This window comes from Globicephala melas, chromosome 7 (assembly GCF_963455315.2).
Source record: "Globicephala melas chromosome 7, mGloMel1.2, whole genome shotgun sequence".
In the NCBI taxonomy this organism is placed as follows: domain Eukaryota; kingdom Metazoa; phylum Chordata; class Mammalia; order Artiodactyla; family Delphinidae; genus Globicephala; species Globicephala melas.
The window spans coordinates 1,987,118-2,000,332 of record NC_083320.1 but is presented as its reverse complement, the minus strand read 5'-3'; the positions used below and the strand labels follow the sequence as shown (position 1 = coordinate 2,000,332).

General features: G+C 61.9%; 1 protein-coding gene across 6 annotated transcripts in view; it reads right to left on the bottom strand.

The window, feature by feature from the left end:
* The window catches only part of HDAC4 (histone deacetylase 4), a 287,553-nt gene that overhangs the window by 33,959 nt on the left and 240,379 nt on the right, over positions 1–13,215 (bottom strand). For 5 of the 6 annotated variants that reach the window (XM_060301614.1, XM_060301612.1, XM_060301613.1 and 2 more), the window contains 2 exons: positions 11,208–11,328; positions 3,760–3,806 (listed from right to left, as the gene is read on the bottom strand). In XM_060301614.1, coding sequence (XP_060157597.1) covers positions 3,760–3,806; positions 11,208–11,328 — 168 coding nt within the window. The remainder of the gene's footprint in view (positions 1–3,759; positions 3,807–11,207; positions 11,329–13,215) is intronic. The other variant, XM_060301615.1, reaches the window with a different exon arrangement.

Sequence of the window (13,215 nt, the reverse complement as noted above, 5' to 3'; positions counted from 1 at the left end):
TCCTTGGTCAGAGTCACCCCCCCATCGCGGCCGGGTGGCCGTGCAGCCGGGGGCCCCTGTGCTCTGCCTCTAAAACCAGAGCCTGCCATCTCTCCTTGACTAATTACAGAACGTACCCAGCTCACATTCGGGCTTTTTTTTTTTGAAGACATGCCAAAAAATACTAAACAGAGAAAGAACAGTGCGTGCACCGAAAATAGCACGCCTGCGTTTTTACCCCTTTCTGAGGTGTCATTTCTTTTCTCAATTGCTCCAAAATACTCCATGCTAGGAGTCACGATGTCAAGGTTACCTAGTTCCCTTCTTTTTTTAACTGCAACTGCAGCTGAGTTACACTAACAATTAGCAAAAGCAAATGTGGCAAGTGTTAGAATTAGAGGTCCCTCCAAATTATGACTTTATTTCTTGCTGAACTGAAGGAGAAGCCCCGCGTGTTTGACAGGAGTCGTTAACAGGGACGGCACGTGGAAGGGTGAGGGGAGGAGAATCCAGGCTCTTGGACACACGCCGGGGGCTCAGCCCAGGGGATAGCACACCTGCCCAGGTAGCTGTTCCCCTTCAAAGAGAAAAACCCGTGTGGGGCACAAACCTGTCAGGTAACGTGTTTGTGTGTTGGTTTATTTACTTACACATTAGATATGTTTTTTAAACTCTAGCTAACGTGGGCAGGAAGGAAGACACAGACTTGACGAGTCGGTTCTGCGGAGGCTGAGTCTCCTGCGGGAGCCTGGGGGGCAGGGAGCAGGGGCCCCTGGCTCTAGGTCAAGGGCGCTGCCATCCCCAGGGCAGGGCAGCTGGTGCCTCGGCCACACACACCTGGGACTCGCGTGCCCTTCCTGTGGGTGCCCGAGCCTAGAGAGGGTCTGGGAAGCTGTGAGGAATAAGCCCTTCCACCTGCAGCAGAGTCGGCCGGGCCTGGGTGAGACACTCCTTCCCACGGCAACCTCTTCCAAGCGCTGAACGCTCGGGGCCCCGGACACAGAGGCTGAGCCGCAGGTGAGGGCCCGGCACCCCCTCTCCGGCCCAGCCAGGGTCAGCGCCCAGGCCCCTGCCCACCTGACAAAGGCCCTGATCATTACGTGGTGCGGATGGATTTCTTTCAATGAAGTCTTGGGGCTTCATCTTCAAAGCGAGATGATTTAAAATACATTTACGAGCAGCTCGAGCTATTTCCTGAGGAGTGTTATTCCGTGCGGGCTCTTCTCTTCAATGACCAAACCTCTATGTTCTTTAAATAGCTTCCAAATGTCAGCAGAACGCTCTGCACTAAGCGCACTCTCCGCAGCATTAATATTCAACGTTCAAAGACCGGCTTCTGTTCTAAATGATACTGTGCTGTTATTCATTGAAGTAGCCACTCAACTGGAAGATTCTGGACCAGTTGCTTCAGCCGAAGAACCAATTCAATAAAACCAAAGCAAGAGCTGGCAGGAGGGTCCGACCGGTCGCCTGGGCCTCGCGAGAGGCCGCACCCCTGGGCACCAAAGCGGGTTTGGGCAAAACTACGCAGATTACTCCTCCTCCAAAGGCAATGATTTGGGTTTCAGGCTAATAACCGGAGCCAGGTGGGGAAAGGGACTGACCCCCCCGTGTGCCCGGAAGGATCTCTGCGCTCTGTTCTCCTCCCGCATGACCCCAGGGTCCACAAGGTCCTGGAACATCGTGTCCAGGGTGAGGGACAGACCCCCAGCCCCACTGCAGTGTCTCCAGAGAACCTGCCAGCACTTTCCACTGCTTCGGGGTCTCAGCCCCCCAGCTTCTGGCCACCAGCTCCCCAGGGACCAACGTGGGATGGTCGGATTGGAGCCCCGAGTTCCAGAAGTACGAGGCGGCCCTGCTTGGGGCACCCACAAATACAGAAGCAGGAAACAAGGGAAAGAGCCACGGGCTACACTCCACAATCCCTCCAGCAAAGACGGAGACAAGGTGAAGACGGGGGTGGGGAGACCCCTTACAGAGATTTCAAGTGGACACTCGGGGTGGCCACTCTGAGTGGGCCGTGGACCTTAGAAGCCATGGCACTCGGGGTCCCCAGGGCCTACCAGGGCAGGGCTGGGAGGGAAATGCAATAATCAGGAGGTGAGCAAAACAGGAGTTTCTCTTATTTGGCTTGGGAAAAAAAGGTAAAACCATTTAAAAGCTCCATTACAGAACCTAGATGTTAATTCAAGCAGCTTCGGGGGAAGCAACGCACCCTCTCTTCCCTGCTTCACCAGCCGACCTGCACCCTCCCAGCCACACCTGGGCCCCTGGGGTCTCCTCTGCTTCCCTGACAACACCCCGGGGGGCTGGCCCCCAGCTCTGGAAGGAGATCCAGAGGCCCAAGAGGGCTGCAGCTGCACCAGCGACATGGCGAGTCCACGCTGAGCCAGGCGGGAGGGCGGGCACTGCGATTCTCTGCCCTCCTATTGGGGCAGTTATAGAAAACAACTGAAAGGGAACGATCCCTTGAGGCGCCCTATGGTTCACACTTCCCACTAATTATTCTGATGGACTCCTCTCTCGACCGGGTTCGACTTGGCGAGATTTTCCACGTCTCCGTGTTCCAGAGCATTTTTGTGTCTGGATGTGGAGGTGGGCGCTGGTAGCCTGCTGGGGGCTGGATCTGGACTTCACACCGGGGAGGGGCCACCTGGCTCAAGGCCCCAGGCCCAGTCCCCATTGCGCTTTCATTTGCCGATTATAAATCCTGCCTCGCAGAGCGTGCTGCTGCAGGGCAGTGCAAAGCCAGCCTTTTCAAGTCTGGCCAAAAATTCGCCCGCATTAAGAGATTGCAGCCTCTTTACAGTACAAAATGCAATAACTCTAGGAGGCCCTGGTGGTGGTATGAACAAACGCCGTTTATGCTCGTTCTGACGCGGTAATTTTCAAAGCAGCGATTTTTGTAAAGACTCAGGAAGAAAACAATTTTGTTTCATTTCCATAACGGAATCCAGACCCCGAGCTTCACCCCGCGCTCTGTCGTTACGCTCACGTTCGGCTGAAGCGCGCTTCCAGCCGAGATGCCTTTGTCGTCCACTAGGTCCTCCGGCCTCTCTGTGACCGAGACCGGCTGCAGCGCTTCCCGGGCTGGGGAGCTCCACGGCTCCCTCATCCAGAGGGCAGCGGGGGGCGGGGGGACAGCCCCTCCTGATGGAAGGAGCAGCTCTGGCTGCGGAGACCTGGCCTCCGCTGTGCTGAGGTAGGGGTGGGTGCCCAGAGGGGTCCTGCGCCCCCATCCCGGGCAGGGAAAGCCAAGTTAAATCAAGATGCTGGTTCTCCTGCGTGTCTACCTGTCCAGGTCTGCTCAAGAGCTCCATCTCCCGGAGAAGCAGCTCTACCCCCCTGACGTGGCCCAGAAACTTCACGCCCACGGTCAGAGCCGCACTGGGGGCTTCGGGTTGGAGCTCGGATACGGGATCAACACACACCCCGTGAGGGGATGGATTCACGACCTGAGCCGGGACGAGTGGACTGTTGCTCGGTGGGTCAGACGAGACAGACCCACACACCAGATCCCGTTTCCTAAAGCCAGCCGTGGTGCCAGACGACCTTCCCCGGAGGACGGTGCCCCAGACCCGCCATCAAAACGCTCACAGGCTCACAGGGCCTTTGAAGCCACACGTGTGAGCGGTGGGGCAGCCCCGCCCGGCAGGCCCTGTTTATGGAAAACACCTGGCAACAATTACCTGCTCTGCGGAGAGCAAGGCTGCGATTTCTGTGACCACCAGGACCCTGAGAACAAACAGGACGTTATTTACACATTAAAGAAATACTTACCCCGACACCACCGCAGGGCAGCCTGACAAACACCGATGTTAGCGAGCCTGCAGGGAGAAGGAGAGCCGAGGTCAGGCGGGCAGGGTCACCCAGCGCCCCAGCCTGCAGGGGGCACGGCCTGGCGGTGCCGCAACAGCGCTCTGACACTTGTGGAAGATGCACAGTGCGTCCCACGCACGCAGGGGCGAACGGCCCTCAAAGGTACCACTGTATCACCGCGTGACCGGGGGTGGGTCCTGGGCTGAGCGGGCCCAGCCCCTGCGGAGCCCTTGCATTCTCCATGGCAACAGCCCACTCCTCACGGGGTGGGGAGACCACACGGAAGCTTCTGCTTCCAGCCCGAGCTGTGCACCTGGCAGGGAACCACCCTGAGCTCCCTGCCCCCGACACTGGCTCTCAGTGCTGAGCTCTGGCCGCCCTCCCCAGCTGTAAGCAAGAGACAGAGGCCTGGGGTTAAACCCCCGGGTGAGCTCTTTAGACACGAGGGGTCTTTGGGGCTATAACAGCAGCCCTCCCCCATGTACAAGTGTTCCAAGGTCACTGGGACGGTGCACAGCTAAGAAACCACACAGCCTTGAACCTGGCCGTCTAGGAAGGCCTGCCCGAGCCCACGCTGCAGACACAAGGCCCCGTCCCACGAGGCTCAGGCCTGCCTCGGTGACAAGAACGGGAACTGTCTTCTTCCTCAGTGTGATCCGGGTGCTGGCTGATGACTAGCCTAAAACCTGCCTGTCATGCAGGACCAGAGGGCGGCACAGCTGCCCAGCCCCCCCTCCCCGGGCTGGCGGAGTGTGAAGCCCAGGCTCCAGCTGGCCAACCCCCCTTCAGGAGCTGCCCCCATCCGGGAGAGACTCTCTGTGCAGCCGGGCGCTCCCTGCCCCGCTTCCACCTCGCTCCCACTGCGACCCCCAGGCCTTTCCTGGCAGGTTCCACAGCCCAGCTTGGGAGCCTGCTTTCTGGACCTGGCAGAGCCGGGCCCGGTGCTGGGAGGGCTCACTCCCAACACTGCCCTCTCCCCAACCCGAGCACCAGCTCTGCTTGGGTGGCCATGAGCTGCTCCCGGGGCCCCAGGAAGGAAGCAGGCCTTGGGTCACAGGGTCCAGATGGCTCACCAGGGGAGCAGCCCTGGTGAGGTCTGTGCCCGCCTCATCCCGGCTCCCGGCCTGGACCACACACCGTGGACCCTCCCCGTCATGCCCCATCCCCTCCGAGATGCCCGGACGGTGGGTCCTGCCCCGGGCCTGCCCTGCCTGCGCCCACGGCTCTCCTCCAGGTCACGCCCCCCCAGCCGCCTGCATCCCCGTCTTCTGACTGTGGTTCCCCTGCCGTGCCTTCTGACATCAGTTAAACTGATCCTCGCGGAGCCACGCAGCCTCTGGCCCCATCCCCGTGAGGCTGGGGGCATGCCTGCCTTCTCCTCCTTGTGCCACGACTGCAGGGGAGTCAGCGGGTGCGCAGGTGGGTGGAGGGGCCGGCGGGCAGGGAAGTGATGTCCAAGGAGAGCAGCCCTGGGAGGGGCTTGCCAGGCCTGCCTGAGCCCCCCGTGGGCGGTCCTGGGGCCGGAGGGACAGGGTGGGCTGCAGTGCATGGCGGGGGGCGGGGGAGCGGGGAGCCGGCACCACGCTGTCCTGCCACAGATTCACCCGATGGCCTGAATCAGGGAGGGCGGCACCAGCCCCCCGTGCCCCCACTGGCCCTGCCCTTGACACGCGGCAGTGGCTCTAGGTGACCACGGGCTGGGAATGGCTTCAAGATGGTTCTCGTAACACTAACTATTCCAGCACACAGGATCATGATGCTAGGGATGTAAGAGCTTCCCCCCAAAGAATCCAAGCGCCCGTGTGAATCCATGTACATCCATCAGTGTGTGTGTAAATATGAGTGAGAGGGGCTCTGCTGAGACTGGATTCCTGTGTTTGAAATTACAGACTGATGCATTAAAACCATAAATCGTTTGAGTATTTTGATTTTGCTCATTATCCGGCCAGGAAAGACCACAATAATAAAAAAGGTAGAGGATACCCTGAATTCGGACACAAGCCTGTGCTCGGATGGGCAGCAGGGAAACAGGGAAGCTGTCCTGGCCCAGAGCTCCGGAGCGGCCCAGCGGTGGCCTCTCCGCACAGCTGGTCTCCTCCCGGCCTGGCCCCAGCCGCCTCGGCCGAGGCCCCAGTTGGTCAGCGAGTCCCTCCCCCACTGGCGTCCTGTGTTGCGGGGCCACCGCTGCCTAGTCCAGGTCACAAAACGTTCAAGCCGAGAGACGGGGGTCTGACGCTTGAGGGGCACCCTTGCTCTCCCAGTTCTGGCAGGTTAGCCGACAGGCAGGCTGGGATGCCGACGGGCGCGGGGAAGATGCTGGCTTTCTTCCGCCGCTCCTGCAGCTATGCTGTGAGCAGAGGGTCGCCTAGTAACCCTTCACCTGAGCTCGGAGAGGCACTCATGAGGTGCTCTGCAGCCCTGGGTCCGCACTCCTCAGCCACCAGGCCAGGCTCCCTCCCCAGGTCGCTGCCGTCAGAAGATGAACCCTGACTTCCAGGAACACCTAAGGTGGTGAACAGGTAGCCCCCTGCAGCCCGGCCAAGCTGTGTCACTGCCCCACACTCACTACACAGGCCTCTTTGCACAAGGCTTGGAAATTTGTGGATTCAATTAAAGAGGAAGGGAGATCACCCAGTAGTGTTTAAACACCAAATCAGGGCACTGTTAACATCATCAACTCTCACCACGTCTGGAACAGTCAGACTGACGTAATGACGTTAGAACAGTCATCAGAAATGTAAATAGTGTTTAAACACCAAATCAGGGCACTGTTAACATCATCAACTCTCACCACGTCTGGAATGGTCAGACTGACATAATGACGCTAGAACAGTCATCAGAAATGTAAATAGGGCTCAAGGGGTAGGAAGGTATCTGCTTGGGCATCCTCACGGCAACGTGAGTAGACTTCACAACACAAAACTCAGTAGGAGAGAAAAAGGAAACAGAATGGGTTATAATACCATTATGGTAAATGGAACACACGCTCACAATACGTGTGTTTGTGACAACACACTTGGCTCATAAAAGAAACACTAAATACACTCCCGCGGCGGAGCGGGGTCTGAGGTGGTGGACGAACACTTCAACAAAGAAGCCACGAGCAGCAGAGGGGCTTCCAGGGACGGAGATGCTAGAAGAACTGAGGGGGACCCCCCATGTGGTCACGGACACGGCTTGGCGGGAGGAAAGCGCCGTCTCCTGGCTCACCCACCGTTTACTCTTCCCCAAGGACTCCCGGCTCCGGCGTCTCTCTCATTTCCGATCACCCGTCTTAAGCCTAGTTTGGCACCAGACTGGAAGCCTCACCCGTCCTCCTGGCGGGGGACCCGAGCCTCCGTGCCTGCAGGGAGACCATCCTCCCGTCACGCGATCCCCTGCCCCATGGAGCAGCGCACACCCAGGAGACGGGCTTGCAGGACTCCTGGCGGGCTGACCGGGGGAGGGACATGGAGAGTGCGTGGACTCTGGGCCACACGGTGCGCTCAGGGGGAGGCCGGCTGCTCTCCGGGCTGAGGCCCCCGGACGCTCCTGGAGACTGCTGAGGCAGGGGCTACCGGTCCCGGGACCCACGGGCAGCCCCTCCCGTGCGGGAGAACGGTCCAGGAGCCGGGCTCTGCGTCTCCTGGGGGATCCCGGGGCCCTGCCGGACGTGCCGGCCTGAAGACCCTGCACTTGGCCCCCTCGGCCCCTCCCTCCGAGCCCGCTGACCTTCTCCCCCATCCACACCGTCCTCGTCCTTGATGCCTCCTTTCCACAAAGCCCTGCCTGGGCCCAGGCCAGACCCCGTCCTCTGGGCCCGGCCGGCGCTCTGTCTCATTTCTGGACATTCTTGCTCCGATCCACACCCCTCCCTGTGCCTTGGGCCCAGCCTCTGGGCTCTCCCGGGTGTCACCTGTCCTCCGGAGCCCTGGGCCCCTTCCTGGGGGCAGCCGGCTTAGACCTCCCTGCTCTCCCGAGTCCATGACTCTGGGTGCGGGGCCTGGGCACCCCCAACAAGCCCTCTCAGCTCAGAGGACACAGATGCGTTTTGGGGGCGCCAAGTGGAGGACGTTGTACACTCTGAAGAGTCTATTCCGTATCTGTGTCCAGTCTGCATCGTAGACGCCCCTCGGCCGAGGGAGAGAAGAGAGCAGCGTGCCCCCTTCCACGGGGAATGGGGACCCCCTCCTCGGGCCAGTCGCCCCCATACACCTCCTGGTTTCCTGTGTGTTATCCTAACCCACGTGGCCGAGCTCTGGAAAACCAAACTGAGTAGCAGGGACGAACCTCGCTGAGTGAGGACACAGGGCCCTTGGGGGGCAGCAGTTCCCGGGACAGGAGCCGGAGTGTCTACTTCCCTGGAGTCCACGTGTGTCTGCAGAGCAGGGCTCACAACAGCCAGGGCACCTGGCCGGGCCAGGGACCAGGCCCAGGGACCAGGCCCGGGACGTGGCTGTGGGGGGAGCGGCTCTGGAGGTCTTCCTCGGCCCACTGTGACCACTCCCACTCCCGGGGGCAGGCGAAGTGAGCCCCCAGCTGGCCCAGGCAGCAGAGCCTGAGTGAGGAACAGGGGCTGCACGGCCAAGACAAGAGGAGACCCTGGGCAGGCTATCGCGGGCCCTGGTCTGGCCACCGTGGCGGTCCGGCTCGGTGGACACTTTGGTGGAGACAGCCCGACAGGAGGCCTCTCAGCCTCACTGGTCCCGGCTGTCCTGGGGGCTTCCACACGGGGAACGGGCGGCCTCCTGACCTGCCTTCACCATCCTCGGGGGTGCCTCTGTGACTGACATGGCTTCAGTGTTTTTGTCCCCCCAAATTCACATGTTGGAACCCTCACCCTCAATGTGATATTAGGAGGTGGGGCCTTCGGCAGGTGATTAAGCCGTAAAGATGGAGCCCTCGTGAATGGGGTTAGTGCCCTTATAAAAGAGACCCGGGAGAGCTCCCTCACCCCTCCCACCATGAGGACCCAGCAAAAGGCACCGGCTGTGAACCGGCAAGAGGCCCTCACCCACCACGCTGGCACCCTGAGCTCGCATGTCCAGCCTCGGGGCAGGGAGCAAGCCTGGATGCGCCCTGATTCACCCTCATACTTGACCAAGTCTGGCTGGGTGAAAACTTCAGGCTAGAAAGAACCTTCCCCCAGAACGGGCCAGGCGCTGCACTGCTACCGAGGGGCCTGACGTCGTCCTGGTTCCTGGCAGACCTGGCCCCCTCCCTGGAACATCGCAGCACCCTTGCATCTCGTCCCTGTGCTCTGAGATTTCCCAGCGGTGCTCCCTGGCAGGGTTCTCGCGGCCGGCGGCTGGTCCTCCGGTCCTGGGACCTTCTCGTGATCACCCCAGATGCTTTCCTTTCCTTTCCGTGTCCTCCGGAAGCCCCTGCTCCCTGGGCCCTGAGTGCGAGGAACGCTCCTTGGATTTTCTTCTTTTCTCCCGTCTCCTGGTTTCCAGCTCTGGTCACCTTCCTGCTCCACTTTCCGGGACCTTGACTCACCGTTCCTTCCAGCCCCAGGACTCGATTCTGTGACCATGTTTCACTTTCCTCTCTGTTCTGTTTCCTCCCTTCTCTATGGCCCTTGCTCACGTTCTGTGGATGTGGAATCGCCCTCTTTAAGGGTTTTAATGCTGTTCTTGGCTCCCTCTGCAGCGCCCCCTCCGGTCCCCGCACCCACCCAGGAGTCTGGCCTCCGAGCTGCCGCTGAGCACCTTCCCAGGTGCCGATAGTCCTTGGTCTTCTGTCCGTGGCCCAGAGTGAGGACGTAAAGCCGGTGGAAGGTGCGGGGACACGGCGGGGACACGGTGGCCTTCTGAACCATCAGTACCACGTCCAGGACCTTAGGGGGCCATCTGCTGCGGGGCCCCTGATGACAGCTTCCTTTGGGCTAGTCAGTCCCTGAAGGAGGTGCCCATCTCTGCCCGGGGGTAAAGGTCAGTGTGCCGGGAGCCCAGCATGGGGCGGGGGGCGGTGGCCTCACCGTGCTCTGTGCCTGTGTCTGTCCCAGCCCAGGGACCCCGTGCCTTTCTGTCCAGGGCTGTGGGGCTGGCAGGGCGTCGGGACGGAGGCCTCTCAGGCCCCTGTGGCCCGGTCCCCTGTCTGAGCCCCGCCTGTCCTGCACCCCGGGGCCAGGGTCCCTGCGGTCACTGTCCCTGGGCTGTCCGAGTCAGCGGGCGGAGCGGGGGGTGTCCGTCCCCGTGCCGCTCTGCAGCCCACTGCCTGGCACCGGCCGTCCAGCCCCGGGTCTCCTGCTCCTTCCCTGCCTCCCAGGTGCGAGGGTTTCTGTCTTTTAAAAGCCCTGTTGCTACACACGACCCCCACCCCCCAGGCCAGAGCCCGAGTGTCTCCTCGCGGCCTCCGCCACCCCAGCTCCCCGCTCTAGGGGGGCTCAGCGCCTACCGGGCGCACAGCAGAGGAGAAGACGTGCTCCCCGGGCACGCGAATGAGCGAAGGGGCGCATGAGTGCCCGGGGAGGGAGCACAGCCGCGCTGCAGGATCCCCAGGAGGGTCAAGCCGGTCCAGTGCAGGGCCGGGCACAGAGATGACCTTCGCAGCACCTGGCACGGAGACCAGAGGAAACAGCGCACAGCCCACCCCTCCCCCCGCCACATCTGGGCCCCAGCGGCTGTGATTCCTAGGCCCCTGCTGCCTGCTTTGGCTCGGCTCAGGGAGGAGCCCCAGGGGGCTTCTCTCCCCAGGGGGCAAAGGCAGGGATGGGGAAGGAAACCCACGGTTGGCGACTGCCCCGGTTCCAGGCGGCTGGGAAGCGGGGGAGGGAATTACCCAGCAGGGGTCCTGCCCGGAGGGGGGCGGGCGCCTGCGCCCAGGAGCCTGGGGGACCCTGCCCTTCTGTCAGACCCCCCCTGCCTTATGGGGAGACTCTCACCACCTCCCAAAGCAGAAGATGCCTGTGAGGAGGTTCCTTCCGTCAGGCCCAGATCCCGCCCCCCCATCTGGGGGGCTGCCTGCCAAAGCCGAAGCCCCTGGCCCCCGGGGAGGAGGGGCCCGGTGTGGGGCGGGGGGCTCGGGTTGCCACGGTGCCCCCCCGAGCCTCGAAGAGTGTCCCCCAGACCGACTCCAGGCCCGGTGCCGGGTGGCCGGGTGGCCTCCAGCAACCCAGCTCTACTATTTGACATTCTGCAAAACCACTGGTTCTCAGCCCATTTTCTCCCCAAGACACCGGACACAAAGCAAGAAACCAACTGCCCACGTGAATGCTGAGCGTGGAAATCTCTCCTCCGGCCCCTCACCTGAGAGCCTGGCCCGGGCACCACGGAGAAGGGGCATCCCTGCCCCAGCTGCCCGCACAGAGCCTGGCGGGCGACACTCGCCTGTGCAGCGGGGGGCATGCAGGTGGGACGGCGGGGCCTCGGGCGAGGGCAGGGCTGGAAACAGCCTCGGCAGTAAAGGTAAAGAGGGTCTTGAAATACCTAGAAGTTTCTTACTGTCCAGTTTCTGCCTGTTGAGGGGGTTTGTGCCGTAGAGCAGGGCGTGCGCCTCTGAGTGCACCGTCTGCAGCTCCTCCAGGGTGGCCTTGCGTCCGCGGATGCACTGCGGGGACAGAACAAGACAGGATACTGCAGGGGTGAGCCTCAGCAGAAAACTGGCACCCAGGAGGAGATGCAATTCTATACGGGCACGAGCGCAAAATTATTCGGTTATTGTGAAATCCAAAGCAAACATCACCTGACGCGACATTTGAGAGAAATATTTAAGAAATATCTTACAGGGTTTGCACTTTAATTGAGACTTAGGAAAACGTTTTAAAAAAAGATAATTCCAGCCTTCAACGCGTTAGCCTTCACAGTCACACAACCGATTTGGCATCAAATTACTGCGCTGCTTTCCAACTGGGGGGTCTGGTCTTAAAAGAGAGACGAGCTGCCTGGGGGTGGACCTGCTCTCAGGAAGCGGGGGCCAGACCCCAGCTCCTTGGGCACCTCCGAGCCTTCCCGCGAGCCTGAGACGGCCCGCAGTCGTCTGACACCCCGATCTGCGTGTCCGTCCGCACTTTTCTTCGGTTGGGAAATTCCTCACATCTGGACGCCTCGGCTGTTTTCAGACGTTCTCCAGAAATTATCTTGAGCTGAGCCACATTTACTTAACCTCTGAGAAGGAGGCTGTTTGTGAAGCGGGATTCCAGTTGACACTTCTTTATACTTTCTGAGGGCCAGAGCGACACAGGAAGAGCCAACAGGACCCTGGGGGCCCAGGGGGAGCCCGTGGGCTCGCCGGGCCGGACGCACTCCCGTGCAGCGGCAGGCCAGGAGCTGTGCTCCCCCCGGGAACCTCCAGGGAGGCCCCAGAACCGCTCCTAACGGTACAACAGGCCTCCCAGCGACGCCTGCCGACGCAGGAGCACAGGGCAGGGGAACCGGAGGCCGGCTGTGTCCGGGGCTTTGCCGGCCTGGTCTCCTCCTCGTGGAGGGGCCACGAGGCCGCAGAGAAGGTTGTCCACCCCGTGGAGTGAGGGGCGCTGGCCGGGAGGCCTGGGCACCGGGGGGTCGCCTGGTCCCTCTGCTTCTCCTCTGTCAGGGGCCCCTCCAACAACCCGTGTTCCCTCGGCCGAGGGAACATGTGTCACCCTCTGGACCTGCAGGTGCCCCGTGTGGTGAGCGTCCCCGCACGTCGAGGGCACGCCTGGCCCTTCACCCCGGGTCTCCTCGGTACCCGGGGGCCCCTGCGGCCATCGGCGCCGGCCCTCAGTGCCAGGGGGCTGGACGAGCAGCTCGGTCTGCTCCCCTCGCCTCCGTCTCCTGCCTTGAAACTACCCTGGAGGCCCCAGGCCCGAGGGGACCCTCCTGGGGGCGAAGGAAGCGGCGCCTGGGAAGCGGGGTGGGGGTGGGGGGCGGGGGGTGGTGGTGGTCCTGCAGCGGAGGAGGAGGGTGCGTCCGCCAGGGCGATGCTGCCCCCCAGTGGTGCAGCCTCACGGGATCCGGGAGCAGGTGCCCAGGGCTCCAGCCCACAACCTCGGGGTCCCCCTCTTCTCCAGAGGGACTCCAGGACAGGATTCTGGACCCAGGCCCCATGCTTTCCCCTCCAAACACCATGTATCGCCATAAACTGGCAGAGAGATGGGGTCACGCGGGACAACTGACCTCAACTCCTAAATACTGGCTTCTGGGGAAGGGGGGCTGGATGGGGGGCAGAGTGGGGTTCGGGCCACGCCCGCCCTCCAGACGGGCTGCACTGGGCTGTGAAGGACGGACGCGGACGTTCTGCTCATCCACGGGGCTCTAGCTTTCCAGGGCCACGCTGTAGGGCAGCACACGCCACCCTGCTCCCCATCCCCGGCTTCACGGGGTTCCCAGTGTGTGGGGAGACAGCAGGCCCCCACTTGGTGGGCACGTGGGGGGCTGGCTGCCACTGTCCTAGAGGGCTCCTGGGAGGGGGTGCCACCTGCCCCGCTCCACGGATGACGATGCTGTGGCGCCCACG